The following is a 15586-nucleotide window of genomic DNA, read 5'->3' on the forward strand; positions in this document are numbered from 1 at the left end:
ACGGGCATGAGAAAGAAAAAGAGTCATGTAGGACCGAACGGGCGTTGTGGCACATGAGATCTTCGATAGGACTGGCTAGGAGTTGGGATATTGGGTATCACGAACGGTATAACAGGAAATCAAGGCAAGACCTTGACGTACGCTCCCAGGCGGATTTGCTATATCGTTTACGGGAGTACTCCTCCCGCCTGCCATGGCTGCTGTCGTGTAAGCTCGCTATCCAACTCAGCTGATAGGGGTGTGCAGCTCGGTAGATGTAGGACATCCATAACGGTTAAGGTTGGTCGAGAGGGAGGACCATGCAAGAGATGGTTATTAATCTATCCCTCGTCCCGCTTTGCGAAGCTGTCGAATAATAAGAGTAAGTCTGAGGAAGCATATACTGTACAGGACTGGAGTATAGTTGTCTGGATAGATAATAAAGCAAGGCTGTAACCTCAGTCAGAGCTCTCTGTGAACGGGCAAAAGGAACCATTGGCTGCAGAATGACATCAGACCAGACTGGAACCCTGTAGGTCGCAGTAAAACATCTGCCTTGACATCTCTAGATCTCATCCAAGCGCCTCCAAGGACTGACGTCTTCTCTTCTTCTTCTCCTCCTCTCTCCTTCTCTTAATTGTTGGATCGATGCGAGCCTGTCAAGGCATCGGACCGAGCTTGGTCGATACCGATACCTAGCTTGCTCCCAGTCAGGCTGGATGCTGGTTGGCAGTGAAGCCGTCAGCGACCTCGTCCTGCTTCCTCCAACTCCATTCTCGCGATGGCGATAACACGATGGATAGACCGATGGTTGTATCGTCGAGATGAAAGCTCTCTCCTCTCTGCGTTTTCATGTGTTCACCGTCCAAAGACATAGAACGGCCCCTAGATAGTTCAGATTAGTCCAGGTTAACTACTGAGCCGAGGTTGCCATCACAACATCCTCATCGAGCTAACTTGCCTTCTTCTTCATCCTCTTTCTGTCTCTTCTTCGCCTTTCCATCTTCCCTCTCGTCTCGGCCTTCATCTTCATCGTCTTCTTTATATCCGTGACTGGCTGACTAAAACCTGTTGTTTCTTCTCTCCACCGGAACCGGCCAAAGCAACAAAAAGAAAAAAACGTGATTGAGAAAAAAAAAACCATCAAAAAGGACTTTAGATTTGCTCTTGACTCATCTTGCGATCTTTGCGATTCGATGCTTCGTTGGTTTGGTTCTGGCATCTCCCAGTAATCGCATTGCTGCTCCTCTGTTGACGCAGCTCCAAAAACCATGGCTACGAGAGCTTCGGGGAGGTTGTTGCTGCTGTCCCGGCCAGGCCGGCACTTCTCGTCATCGCCAGCTTTGCGCCGCGCGCTCTGCACTCTGCCGCCAGCAACGAGACATCAATTGCATCATGGAATATCGCTGCTGAATGGCCCTGCACGGTCTACGAAGCTGGCTGTCGGAAATGGCTTTCGAAGAAGCTACGCTGACGCCGTCGTGCCTCCCACTGTCTCATCATCACTACAGCCTCCTCCACCACCACCGAAGCGGAAGAGGTTTCGGTTCTTCAGATGGACTTGGCGGTTGATATTACTGTCTATACTGGGGACTACTGGATGGGCGGTATACAATGTATACCAGCACCGGAATCCAGCAGACCAGGTTCCACCAGACCCTGACAAGAAAACACTCGTCATTCTAGGTATGTATATACACTATTTTAACGAGCTACAACTTCACAAGCCCCAATATCTAACCCAGTTGCTCCAAAACAGGAACCGGATGGGGCTCTGTATCTCTCCTGAAGAAACTTGATACCGAAAACTACAATGTCGTCGTCATCTCACCGCGAAATTTCTTCTTGTTTACTCCCCTTCTGCCATCATGTACCACTGGTTTGATAGAGCATCGTTCGATCATGGAGCCCATCAGGAACATTCTCCGCCATAAAAAAGCTACCGTCAAGTACTATGAGGCCAAGGCGACCAAGATAGACCATGAAAACCGAGTTGTACACATCAGTGACGAATCGGAGATCAAGGGTGATACCTCTCACACACAGGTTCCCTTTGATCTCCTCGTTGTCGGAGTTGGAGCTCAGAACGCTACTTTCGGTAGGTGATAGTGCTGGTTCTGATGAATTTCTTCTCAAGTGTCGGCTTGCTAACCGCTGAATCATAGGTATTCCCGGTGTTCAAGAACACTCCTGCTTCTTGAAAGAAGTTGGTGATGCTCAAAAGATTAGAACCCGTATTATGGACTGCGTTGAGACCGCCATATTCAAAGATCAGACGCAGGATGAGATCAAGAGGCTTCTACATATGGTTGTGGTAGGCGGTGGCCCAACTGGTGTCGAGTTTGCTGGTGAGCTGCAGGATTTCTTCAACGAAGACCTAAGAAAATGGATACCAGATATCAAGGACAGCTTCCACGTCACCCTAGTTGAAGCTCTTCCCAATGTTAGTATACTCTAACTTCCTCAGCGCACTCGGTTGAACCAGCATTGACACTTCACAGGTCCTTCCCATGTTCTCCAAACAGTTGATCGACTACACAGAATCCACATTCAAGGAGGAGGCCATCACCATTCGAACTGGTACCATGGTCAAGAGTGTCACTGATAAGTATATTGAAGCTCAGGTCACTAAACCAGATGGCTCCAAGGAGATCGAAAAAATCCCATACGGCCTTCTTGTCTGGGCCACCGGCAACGCAGTGCGGGATGTGGTCCGTGACCTCATGAACCAAATACCAGCACAGAAGAAATCTCGCCGTGGCTTAGCCGTGAACGAGTACCTCGTCGTGAACGGAACCGAAAATATCTGGGCTGTGGGAGATTGTGCCATCACCAACTATGCTCCAACTGCCCAGGTAGCGAGCCAGGAAGGTGCCTTCTTAGCTAGGCTGTTTAACACTATGGCTAAGACAGACAATATTGAAAAAGAGCTCAGTCAACTATCAGTTGCGCAATCGGAGGCCAAGGACGACACAGATCGCAACAAGGTATTAGATGAGATCAGAGCCTTGCAACAACAACTGAGACGAACTAGACAAGTTGGCCCTTTCCAGTACTCTCACCAGGGAAGTCTGGCCTATATTGGTAAAGAACGTGCTGTGGCAGATATCAGCTGGTTGAGCGGCAACATTGCCAGTGGTGGAACCCTGACCTATCTTTTCTGGAGAAGTGCCTATCTTAGCATGTGCTTTAGCAGTAAGTCTTCACCTTTATACTTCATCATTCTAAAGCTTCAGATTTGAACTGACAGTTTGATCCACAGCACGCAACCGTGTCCTCGTGGTCGTTGACTGGCTCAAGGCGAAACTCTTCGGCCGTGATGTCTCCCGAGAATAAATGTACCTTTTCCCCCTGGATCTGGCTCATTTCCATGACTTCGACGTGAAACCGTATAATCAGCAGATCCACCGCTTACTACCTACATACATCAAGCGTGTTCTCATATATCCCAAAAAAGTCTAGCGGAAGACAAGAGTGTTTTGCTAATAATAGCTTCAAGGGCTAGATCTTTAGCGTGTAATAATATTATGCTCTTGTCGTTTAATGGTCAGCTCTATTTATAAAAATATTTTCTTTTATCTTGTATTGTCTGGTGGTTTCGGTGATGTTTGGTATGGGTCGTATGGGTGGGTGGAAAGAAGGATATACTAGAAATATCATGTCACGACGTTTTAACTATACTCTTGAGGTAAACTATTCATGTTTATGTCTACAGCCTGAACAAGCCATATTGTATGTAACTGAATAAAATATATCGGTATAAATAGATGGATAATAAAAATAATAAACAAGAAGTGAAGAATGCATTTAGATTGTTGATGCCCACAAAACTCTCCCAACATGTCATTAGTATACTCCGAAGTCCAAATGCAGTCAGTCTCTTTCCCTCATTTCGCCATTTCCATCAAAAACAAGTTCACATAAAGCATAGAGGATCTACGCAGCAAAAACAAATGGGGGATATAAAGAAGAAAAAGCAAATGTTAAAAAAGATGTGGAAGAATAGTATCCGAAGTAAGCAAAAGGCCATACTCCAATACCTGTGGTAAATGGATAAATCGTTTGATTTATCTAGCTATTCTGGTGATGAGAGCGTGGATGGTCCGTCGTGGTTGTTGCCGTGGTTTCGATATTATGAATACTGCTGCCGTATGATTCTCGGTGGTTAAAGAATGTCATCGAGTTGTAGGATGGTTCGATCGGGGTTATGTGCGTAGTTGGTGACCATGGATATTTCGATACCATCGACCCAGTTTGGGCAGTAGATGCATTATGGGGTGTTTGATCCAAGGTGGAAGTAGTTGACAGCGGCCTGTCTCTCACCGAAGGTCGATCTAGATGGAATATGGAGGATGAAGGAGTACTCAGTGCCCTCTGGAAGCCCTTTGGTGGCATTTCGATTTCTGTTACGGTTTCACGGAGGAGTGGATTGCCACCACTATCACCTCGGTGGTGTATAGGTAGTCCTTCAAGTTCCTTTGAGCTGGAGGAGAGCTTACCCCTAACATGCAGCTTCGGAGTTCGACTTGCCCCTATGGAGTTATGCCAGAAATTCTTGATGCTTGAAGAAGAGAGCATTGCTTGTGATTGTGCGTATGGTTTTCCCACGTATGGTTTCGTAGCAGATGGCTTTGCAAATGTTGATTCTGGATTCCAATCTAAGCCACTTTTTGCGGTTGGCTTCGACCATTTACCTGTTGGTGGCGGAGAATGCTTCTTCAGGCTTATTTCAGATTTTCCAGTTCTGGTTGAAGTTTGACGGCGGGTATATTTAGAGAGGTACCGCGCTTTCCTGGTTCGCCATCTAACAAACCAGAATAGTGACATACCAACGATGATGACGGCTAGATGGATATATTAGTCTCTTGTAGTATTGTTGTATGTATTTTGTTACGACTTACCAGCCACAGTTGTAACCAGGATTGCAACGCGAGGTGGGCTATGGCCGCCAGTAGAGCCGTCGACTTCACCTTCACCACTAGATTTGTAGGTTGCGGCTGCGGCTCCCAAGTCGTCATTGACTCGTTTTAGGGCGATAGTCTCCAAACTGAGGCGTGGCATGATTTCCGGAACACGACTCGAAGCCGAAGTAATATGCCCAGTATGCATATTTATATAGTTGTATACTGTTGAGAATGAGAGATGGAAAAACCTCGATATGGAAGTCGGCTCAAGTCTGGACTAAAACCTTTGGGTTCCACCTATTCCGTTGTTTATCTCCGATGGTATATAGCATCTATGACTTCGTTGTAAGATATATCTTTAGGCTGCGGTAAGTGCCTCTTCCGTCATTCGACTCCTGCCTCTCGAACTCATTCCTAGCCCAAGGAAAAAGTATTCAATGGAGAGAGGGTCCAATTCGATGACACGCGTCGACTCTTCCAGTTTCTCATGTAAGTATAATTTCAATCGGAGGGGTTGTCTTTTTTCTCTCTGGCACAGTCTGAAACAAGTGCCCCGTCGTCCAAGCTTCCTTTTACTTGCTTCCGGAAACGAGGACAGGCCCAACGAATGAAAGGAGGTGTAGAAGAGGGGGGTATCAAAATTGATATAATAGCCGGAGTTGAATATAGGTTGTTTACGCTGCTTGTCAGGCAAACAAAAGAAGGAGGGGGGAAATGGTCTCAGGATATCACTGGATACATAAAAACTGTTATATAAACGAACTAACTGAGAGAGGGAGAGGGAGCAAACGAAGAAAATCGGCAATCGTCCCGATGCGAGGATAAAGGATGCAATGATAGTTATAGCGATCAGTGGGGGTGGCAAGTGTCGTTTAGATCTCAATGAGCATGGAATTGCCGTTTGTGGAATATATATGGCCGTGGTGGTGATATATACGCCGTATATCAACCAATGCGAGTACATGTACCCGTTCTCTCAATACAGGGGGTATAATAAGTTATGTAGATATAAGGCAAGCATCTCCTTTTTTTTTTGACATGCATATCAACTTCCGGGAAGGCCAACCTTAACCCACAGCTGGGACGCCATATTTCTCTCCACAGGAGAAATATGCTAGTATAGTAGGTATATAAAAATGCCATTATCCAAACCCCAGGGCCACAGGGGGGGATGACGGGAAGAAAAGCAGCAAATGGGATGCAAGAGAAAGAGAGAAAGAGAAGGTAACGATGACATATAGTCAGTAAAGAAGGTTGATAGTCAAGAAAAAGAGAGAGAAAAGTAATTTTATTTGCTCGAAACGGATTTTCGGGTCCCCTTGTATCAGAATGGTGGATTTCCGTCTTTAGCCACAAGCCTGATCGATTCTCTCTCCAGCGTTCCTATTGGGAGAAGAAATGAAAATAAGGGTCGAGTAAAGCTGGCAGGCAATCTATTCTTGTCAACGGCTGTAAGAGAAAAAAGAGGGCCTGGCAAGGGAGGATAGGAAGAAAAAAAGAGTCAAAAGGCCGTCGTATCTTCCGTAACAACGGTAGCTTTCTGAAGGAGCCGGATTGTCATGCTATTATTAGTCGACTTGGGAAATAAGGATGAATATCCTATCAAGATCGAAGCCTGCATGACATCCTTAACGCAGACACAGCTCGTGGCAAAAAAAAAAGGGTCTTCCTTCTCATCCATGGCTGCGTCTCGCGGCATCGATGCCCGTTTCCGGCGCTAAGGGGCAAGTCGGCGATGTTTCCTCCATAACTTGGAACGCCCGAGAGAGAGAGAGGAGAGTCCACTTAGTCCAAGGATAAAACCAAGGTCAGAAGCCGGTTTGTCTGGGATCTCCTTGTGGTGAGGATGTCCGGGATAGATTGTTGGCGATGCATTTGTACCCGAGGCATGTTTCATGTTCGTCTGGGGTTCGTGGCTAGCAAATCGATAACAAGCTAGGCGAAGAAGATGTTGTCATCTCAGATGACAAGCAGATGCTGGTCGATGGATTTTGAGAGCATGCTCGATCCTATATGTAATAGGGATAATGATCAGGGCAAAAGGACGATTTGATATTGTGTCGTCAATTATGTACAAGGGATGGACAGATGCACATACGGAGCATTTGGTCATAGAAGGCAGTTCTGCCCGGTTGAACTTCTTACGGCTAATCTATATCTCCCAATAAACCGGCTTTGAATTCATCCTCTCGACCCGATTCGAACGCTCACCAAAGGAAAGACAAGGAGAAAGGAAATCATTGGCAATTTGCTGGGTGTTGGGATAAGGATTAGGGAAGTAAAAGGAAAAAACAACTACTCCTCTGCTTCCGTCTTCACTCGGTTCTTCTGCGTCTTCAGCTCCGGGATTTTGGTTCTCGAGTCATGCAATATAACTGGACGGCATCCGTTTAGCTACTGAGCGATTGCATGGTGGGCGAAAAGATGAAAAAAAGGGCCTGAGGATAAAGGGGAAACGCACCTTACACGACTCCCCATTGTCATGACAAACCAAGTCCCTGATCAACTCAAAGCCGAACCTTTCGTATATCTGGATGTTCGGGACCTGTTTGGAACTCTCCAGGTAGCACTTCATACCTTCTTCATCTGCCTGCTGAGTCACAACGTTGACGAGCTGTTTTCCAATACCCTTACCATGCAATTCTGGTCTGACAGCAACCACGTTGCAGAAATAGTATCCCCTCTCATCCGTCCAGAGCTCCTTCTGGATATCTGCCTGTGCAGCTTTCCAGATCTTGTAGCGATGTACGAGCAGCCCTCCATGGCCCATGAAGCGGATGTTGGTTAGGAGTTGACGGAAGCTCAGAAGCCATGTTTGGAAGTACGTGAACCAGCTGTCCGGTTTCGATCGAGGCTGGGGTAATAGCCACATGGCAACGCCGACGACACGAGCGGGGGACGAAGAGGACGACTTGTCTTGTAAAAGGCTTGTTTGCTCATGGGGCTCTGCTGGCTCCTTTTGAGCTGGTGTACTGCAGGCCGAAGGGACTTCTCTCGCTACGTAGAAAAGAGCATTCTTGATCCCCCATAGGCATCGGTTTGTTAGAGAAGAATCATTTCTTTCTTTGGAAAACTATAAGTATAGGTCAAGGAGCCATTCGGTAGCTCTCGCGGATGAAGAGGAGAGAGAGCGGCCAATCTCGCTCTCTCGTTGACTCTCCTCCTCGGTCCGCGAAGGAATTGGATAATGTCAGCCTAGAAGTCTCGTCTCGTCTTTGTCTTTTCCTCCCCGTGCTCTTGCATATTCTTTTGAATGCTGTTTTCTCTAGAGGTTTTGGAGTTATGGACGAGGAGAGTGTGTTTATATGCATGTATATCTACTTGGATATTTCCACATCCACAGCCACAGCTCTCACAAGTACGTTTTATACAATCAACGTACCTTTGATGCATCGAACACCCAGCGAAAATACGGGTCATCAGCAAACCCCGTCTGGACACACTCAATTGCGCCGGGAATATCTTCCTTGGTCATACGTCTGATTTCCACCAACATTTTGAAGATACGGCTGCCTACGACGCTGTTGCTTTCAAGTTCTGGAAGGTTTTAGTTCGGCGAAAACGATTGAGGGTTCTTATTCTCTGTCTCTTATGGTCTCTCAGCAAGTACTGAGTGGGTAGTTCTGGTTATGATGGGCGATGTAGGCGGATGTTGCGTTGTGTTGTGCAGTTGTCCAGAAGTTCAGCGCAGAAAAGGAGGAACGGGATTAAGTACGGCAGTGATGAATAAGGAACTAGTTTGTTATTTAACTGACGCTTAGCACGGCTTTGGATATAAATACGAAATCAGCCAGACGAATCGCTGCGAACTCTGCAAAAGCAAACATCAGCCCTTCCGGACCGGTTTCCTTATATTTGTACAGGAGCAAACGAGCCGTCTCCACCTGCTTATCACGCGGCAAGGCTGGTGTTCCTTGTCGTTGGTGAACTGGTACTTGCTTCCTTTCTGCTGGTTGGTGCATAAAAATGTACTGATAACGATTTGGTTAATATCAATCTCGACTGCATTTGCTCCCCGCGCAATCGATGCAGATACTAAACGCCAAGTCTGCTTGGTGATACATGGATGGTTGTTTTCTTAATACTGCTTTTCGACAAGTTGGAAGGACCTTGACTCACATAGTATATAGACCGTCACTGTCTCTTCTTACGTCATCCATAAAGCGGCCAAGAGGACGTTAATAACGGCAAATCTTAGTGGTACATATATGGTACCCTTCTTATTGGATAGCATTCCAGTGCATTTGAAGTTAAGGTGCACTTCCATCAATGTTTCAGGGGTTTTCCATCCGATAACTGTATTACATCTTTTCCTCCATCCCTTCTCTCAGCCTTTAACCTTCGGCTTTAAGACAGAAACAAGCCGCATCCAGATGTTAGCAGCCCAACCAAGGCAAATCCATCAGCGTCTTCACATCCACCTGATGCTAAGCGCGGGTCACGCTATTGATTATATAAGGTGGGCGCCAATTAGAGCTATTGTTGTTATTGGCTGACATCTTACTAATAAAACGACTTATTGATACCGCCGAGCAAAAAGGCTTCCTCATCTTCTCCTCATGACTAGATGACAAACATAATAGAAGAAGTCAAGCCTTTATATTAAAATCCCTGTTTATAATCGACTTGGAAGAAGTTTTGTCGCAATCAAATAAAGAGGTGGCCGGATAACTCGACTTGGACCGGAACAGTGGTTTGTTGGCTTAGGGCCTCATTTCTCTAGCTTCTTTATTGCCTCTATCAATAACATAACCACAAGGCCCGAGATACTGCAGTTATACCAGTTGGGAATACATCTTGCTAGATCCATGCACAGCTTGCCCTTTCCTGTTCCCTGTCGGGCATTTTACCCAAGGCACATACGGTCCTTGCTGCCTAGCTACCATATCCCGGAACACTTATACTTATATACATGTATATCACATGTACCGTATGTCGGCTTACTTGATAGACGGAGAAACAATACCCAGCACCGCCCATAGGCAGTACACAAGTGTGATGGCTGCTATGAGAGGAGGGGAAGCCATTATGCCTCTAGCCTCGCGTAGGGCAACAGTACGCAGGGCTGCTGATATTCCCTGCACCGCGTTGGCCACCACTTAACCAGGGTTTTTGCCTTGCAGGCAACTCGTATTAATTACCATAGGCAGGGTGTGTGATACCCTCCCCAGCGAAGAATCTAGAACAAGAAGCTGAGCGATTATTGGCTACGCATAACACGGTTTTGGTACTGAGCTATTGAGCCGCATCTCACTATCGAAGTACACTCTCTTTGATTACTCCACTGAAGCCTAGAATAAAGGGGCTTAGGGTGTCTCGTGTGCGTCCCAAGAGTACCCAACTTGCAAATGCAGGTCGCATGAAAGTTCATGCCCCCCAAGGCGCGTTGTTTATCCGATATTTTTTATATCATCTCGCGGATAAGCTATACTTCCGGCCCCACATCAACCTTCTCGACAGTTTTATCCAATAGGAAGTTTGATATTTTTCAAAAGTGGATACCCGAGTAATGTGGAAAGTGTCATAACTATGCTTTTCCACCAAGCTCCGCAACGCCCACGTACTCATTCAATGCCAGACCCAAAGCTAAGAGCGTGAACAAGTAAAGCTCGCTTGCTTCTTGACCCAAGCTATTGAGCTAGCCTACCACTTTATATTAGATATAAGGGATCTTACGCTTTTCGTGTTGCAGCTTATGAGGTCCATACATCCTAAAGCATCACCCAAGTCCCCAAGTCTGAAAATGAATTTACATCCTTAAACAAGGGTATCTAGGCAGAAAAAGCGGCACAGATATGCTACCAAATGCCCTGAGGATGGCCCAAGATAATCAGAGGCTACTGGACGCAAAGTTGTTGCCATTGATACAAAAAGAAGAAATTCGAGGGTGGCTATACATCTCTGCCGGGTGGCATTTTGGAAAGAGCTTTTGCAATCATGTGGACAATAGAGAGATCACCAAGGCAGTAGCTTCACAGTTGGAAGATAGGCAGCAAGATGCGTACTTGATATTGGCAGGACGATTGAACAATTTTGGCAATGACAAAAATTATAAAGAGACATGCTACTCCTCCCTCCTTTTAACTCAATCATCAAGCTTTCAAGAATAACAAACTCCCCGACGATAGGCTCCCAGTTCATCTTCCCCAGAGTTACCACTTCGTCAAGTTTGAAATACAAATACTCAACATTTATCGACTCACTCCGAGAAGATGGGGTTGACATGGTGCCCTTATTGCAAAATTTGGATCTCTGACAGCCAAATTTGTCCCTTTGCAAGCTTACACTCACGCCGCCCACGACAGCCACGTCCAACTTTACCTCCAAGGAGGTACTAGAAAGCTGGATTCCATTCCACCAGACTGTACGCTTATGTGCCGCTCATTAATACTAAGATAATTTCGGGCTTATGCACGGGCAGCAACGGCCCTTTCCTCTACTGGGGTCTCCATCTTTGGCCAGGAGTATCTCGTCTTCTTTGGCCTTAACACACCGGTTGAAAGCAATTGTAGCCGGCCAGATGAACGAGCACAATCAGTTCCTGTTCCTCAAATGATTTAGATGATTTTCCTTTTCATATCTTTTTGGAGTTTTCTCATTGATATCTGTATCCAACCTAAGCCCTTCTTTTTCCTTCGTTCTCTTTTACCATCTGTCATGTGTATCTAACCGAATTAACTGGTTTTGTTTTTCCCGTATAACATCACAGCAGTCAAGTTTATTTCTCCGCCTCATTTACGATATTATACGAGAACGAAACACGACAATATAATTGCCAAATTTGAAGGAGTTAATGGACTTCTGTTCCCACTGTAATGTACCAAGCTTGTATTGCACACTGTGCTTTCTCAGCCAACTCAAACTTACGCATTCCATCGTCTTACCCTGATACTTTACCCCCAGAAAACCTTTTTAAAACGGCCTTCGCAACCATTATTAAGCTGGACAAGGTATGAACCTTGATAGAGCCTCACCGATTACCACACCTTGACCTATATTTCAGCACTTGCTCTTGTTTCTATGATGGTAAGGACTTTAACGGCAGCGATGATAACTAAACATGCAGTATCCCACAAATAATATGAAGATGTTATCATAATTGACACAGGCAGAGAGACACTGATGATTTTGGTAACATAGGCCGAGGATATATTCTACCTTGAAAAGGAACCAATGCGGAGGTGCTATTAGAGATTGAAGTAGATATAAGTATAAAACTGAACAGAGCCAAATAGAGCAATTGAAGGTATATGGGTTTCCCATTTTAGGTCACAGAATGTGGTGGTGACAAAAATGGTTATTTTGTATTTTCTCACACTTGCCAGTTTCTTTCTATTTGAATGTTTACATAGGCCCTACCGGTATTCACAAAGGGCTATTAATGGAAACTAATTCACAAATTATTAATAATTAATATAAATCAGCTGTGGTATCTTGTCTTTCGGCTCTTATGTCTTAAGCAAAAATGCCAGGTTAGCGCCTCCCATAAAAGAAAAAAAGAATTCATCAGTCATGAAGATCGTAATATATACGCCATAGATATGTAGATAGATGCAAGATTATGTATTCCTCAGTTGTGGTAGCATGACTTCTGAAAAAAATTCCCTAGGAATGTCCATGCTGCGATGAACACGTCCACCAGGGGTAAGCGGTACGTCCACCCGTCCACTGCCTCGCACGTTATCGTCATATTGCCCTTCTCTCACGTGAGCTTGGGCGAAATAGTCGTCAATCTCATTGTTCCCTAGCCCACCAGAACAGATGCTTGAATAGGCTGGTGGAGGACTCATAAGGGGAGGTGGCGGTGGTGGAACAGATTCAAACGGCGGCGGGTTAAATGATGGCGCCCGCAAAAAGTGGATTGGACGGGTTGGTCGATCATTGCGGTTTTGTTCATGTTGATGCGTGTCAGTTTGTTGAGAGGTGCTGTTTGACCTGCTGGTGAATTCGGGAGGTGGTGTTTGTACGTTTGATAAGGAGAGTGGTAAGGAGAGCGTCGGGTTGAGATTTACGTCGTGTGACAAAGTGGCGGCGTCCGGACACCCGCACTCATATTCATCTGTGTAGTAGGATGAGGGTGAATTGTACGAAGGTACGTAAATATTTGACGCGTTTGCCTTGCAAGAAGTTATTGCCATCGGCGAATCAATGGATATGTCAAACTGGCGTCGTTTTCGAGGAGCCGCGGCGTCATATTTCGATAATCGAAAGACAAGCTGCGGTAACATTGTTAGACCAACCGTATTTCTCGGAGTAACGCGTTGTTTTACTTACCTTCACCGAATGAGAAATCTCAATACTAGAATACTGTACGTCGCAATGAAGCTTCATCGTGGCGTCTGGCATCTTGTTCATAACTGGACAGCTAGGCAGCTGCACCTCGCACTCTAGCTCTGTTGTGCCCACACCAAAACTCTCGTGGTTGATGTCACCTAGAAAATTTGATCCACCACTAGCCAAATCCTCGCCGTTGAGGGCAATAGGTTGGTTCCCTCCGGAGGTGAGACGCATAGTACTACCCGGATAGATGCTTCTGCTAGGCAAACCGGCTCTTTTTTCAAAGAGTAACAGCATCTTATCGCTAGCTACGCGATGGACTTTTCTGTCACGAGCCCATAGCTGGACCTTTTCCGTTATAAAAACGCTGATACGGTGAAAGCCAACTTTTGCGAGTGGTGTAAATTTAACCGCCACAGGTATCTTGGACCCTAAGGGAAATGATTTTCCTGTAATGACAACATCGTAATGTAACTTGTCATCCCATGTTCGACTGATTGCAATTGGTTCGACGTGTTCCAAGCAATCTTCGCCTGGTGTGCGGATAAGGGGTATCTCCTTGGTGCCAACGAGGTTTGGGCGGAAGGCGCCAGCACGTTCGATCACAGCTTCGAGTTCATACTTGACAGATGCATGGTCCCACTTGACGGTTTCTGGGTACTGGTGCTCCATTGGTATTTCAAAGTCGTACATGTATTCGCCTGGCGGGAATGTCTTGTAACCTCTCTGAATCACCAGGTCTGATATCAAATGCGAATCACCCTTTCCAACGCTATTCGATCGCGAGCGGTGTAGTGATAGAGCTTTGAGCTCCTTTGGCAATGATACTGACGACTCAACTAAACTGGACAGGTCGATGACGGAAGAACTGCCTCCGGGCTTTTTCTCTTTCGGCTCGGTAAACTTGATATGATTCGCACCATAGCTTTTCCGTGAAGTGCGAGCCTGGGCATCGAAGAAGGCCCAGTCGAGATTGAGCACTATCTTCGTATCTTTTGTCTTCTTCCTGTTTCCGGGAATGCCTAGATATCCCAAGTTAGCTGTGGGCTGCTCTATGATTTGGCGGATATTGGGCGCCTCCTCACCATCGGGCCATAGTGTCCTGGCGGTACCCTTGAAGCCGAGGCTTATCTTCTTTATCTTCGTTGGCTTTGTGATCTTGAGATGCAATGAGCCAGAGATGACACGCTTCTTGCCAGACGGAACCCTTTTATCAAACCGTTCGAGGAAGAGCACCGGCTCTGCAAGCCCTATCAACACGACAATGCCATTTCCCGATGCCACTATGCGCTCGTGAGGGAACGAGGGAAGGGTAGAGTTCGGTACCGGGGATGAAGTATCTTCGGACGATTCCAAGGAGGATGCGCGGGAGAAAGAATCTCTTTGTAGGGTATCCGTGAGCTGTTTCGTGTGCTCCTCGAATGTACGTTCAACTTCAGTGCTATTCATGATCGTGCTGCTGGCAGCGTGGTCAGCCAATGACCGGCTGCTCGTCGACGAGCAGCGACTAGGGCTCGTATCCCGAGGGCCTTCTTTAATGTTCATAGAACGGCGAACGAGTCGCTTTCCATGTTGTATGTAGGACGCCAGTTTGACCGGACTGCCTTTTCCTTTTTTCTTTTGCTAGACAGTTTCGCCGCCGGTAGCTTATAGATTGCTTATGGAGGCGACAAGTGAGCTTCCGGGTGCCGCAGGTTTGTCAAAGCCCAATTGATATACAACCGATTCCAGAGATAAAACACGAAGTGTCTCTCCCTGTAAAGAACGGTACGCCGAAAAAAAAAGAGCTATATACAGCAACGAGAAGAAGATGCGACTACGTAGAAGATCCAAGAAGAAGACGATGATGACGGAGTAGCCAGCGGGGAGGCGTTCATTCGCACTATAAAAGGAGGGAACAGTACATCAGTAACCACCGCCACCGAGCGCAGTCACAAGACACCAAGCTTGTCCTTGAATTTTCTACATGGGAGCAACGAACCGGTAGAAGGTAGATGGATGAGGCCGTTTTTTAATCTTAGGATGGTACCATGGATCGAATGAGCCGTCTACCGTATCTGAAAGAGTCCGGCTGTCGAACGAAGGGATCTAGATCCTATATAAACAAAGAAAAAAAAGGAAGAAAAGGAGGCGATTCCGGACCGAGCAAGGCGAGAGAAAATGCCTTTTATAGTTATATTTCCCCGTGAGATGGAGAAAGAAGAAGAAGAAAAAAAAAAAGTACTGACAAGGGGTGCAAGCCAAGCGATGATGCAGCTAACAACAAGAACCATACATAGTACGCGAAGGGCTCCAGCGTCATCATGCAGCGTGGTCCGCCGTCTTGCCGGGTCCTTCGTTTGCTTGGGTTTTTCACTGTTTGGCTGTGGGGACAGCAGGGAAGCTATGATAGTTTGGGTGCCAGGCATCCTGCTTCTCAACGAGAT

General features: G+C 46.3%; 4 protein-coding genes across 4 annotated transcripts; 1 reads left to right on the plus strand and 3 right to left on the minus strand.

Moving 5' to 3' along the window:
- Window positions 1-1250: 1250 nt before the first annotated feature.
- On the plus strand, window positions 1251-3315 carry MCYG_03732 (alternative NADH-dehydrogenase; the record flags this gene model as incomplete). Its single annotated transcript, XM_002848180.1, has 5 exons — window positions 1251-1665; window positions 1739-2077; window positions 2184-2422; window positions 2481-3174; window positions 3242-3315. 5 exons carry the CDS (start codon window positions 1251-1253, stop codon window positions 3313-3315), a joined length of 1761 nt encoding a protein of 586 aa, XP_002848226.1.
- Window positions 3316-4050: 735 nt separating this feature from the next.
- Window positions 4051-5040, minus strand: MCYG_03733 (uncharacterized protein; the record flags this gene model as incomplete). The annotated part of the gene is made up of 2 exons (XM_002848181.1): window positions 4051-4823; window positions 4881-5040. The coding sequence occupies 2 exons, from the start codon at window positions 5038-5040 to the stop codon at window positions 4051-4053; spliced, it is 933 nt and encodes a 310-aa protein (XP_002848227.1).
- A 2138-nt stretch (window positions 5041-7178) lies between these two features.
- On the minus strand, window positions 7179-8379 carry MCYG_03734 (acetyltransferase; the record flags this gene model as incomplete). The annotated part of the gene is made up of 3 exons (XM_002848182.1): window positions 7179-7277; window positions 7345-7899; window positions 8266-8379. 3 exons carry the CDS (start codon window positions 8377-8379, stop codon window positions 7179-7181), a joined length of 768 nt encoding a protein of 255 aa, XP_002848228.1.
- Window positions 8380-12442: 4063 nt separating this feature from the next.
- On the minus strand, window positions 12443-14705 carry MCYG_03735 (arrestin domain-containing protein; the record flags this gene model as incomplete). Its single annotated transcript, XM_002848183.1, has 2 exons — window positions 12443-13099; window positions 13158-14705. 2 exons carry the CDS (start codon window positions 14703-14705, stop codon window positions 12443-12445), a joined length of 2205 nt encoding a protein of 734 aa, XP_002848229.1.
- Between the last annotated feature and the right edge of the window lie 881 nt (window positions 14706-15586).

The sequence above is a fragment of the Microsporum canis genome, genomic scaffold (genome assembly GCF_000151145.1).
Source record: "Microsporum canis CBS 113480 supercont1.3 genomic scaffold, whole genome shotgun sequence".
Taxonomy (NCBI): Eukaryota; Fungi; Ascomycota; class Eurotiomycetes; order Onygenales; family Arthrodermataceae; genus Microsporum; species Microsporum canis.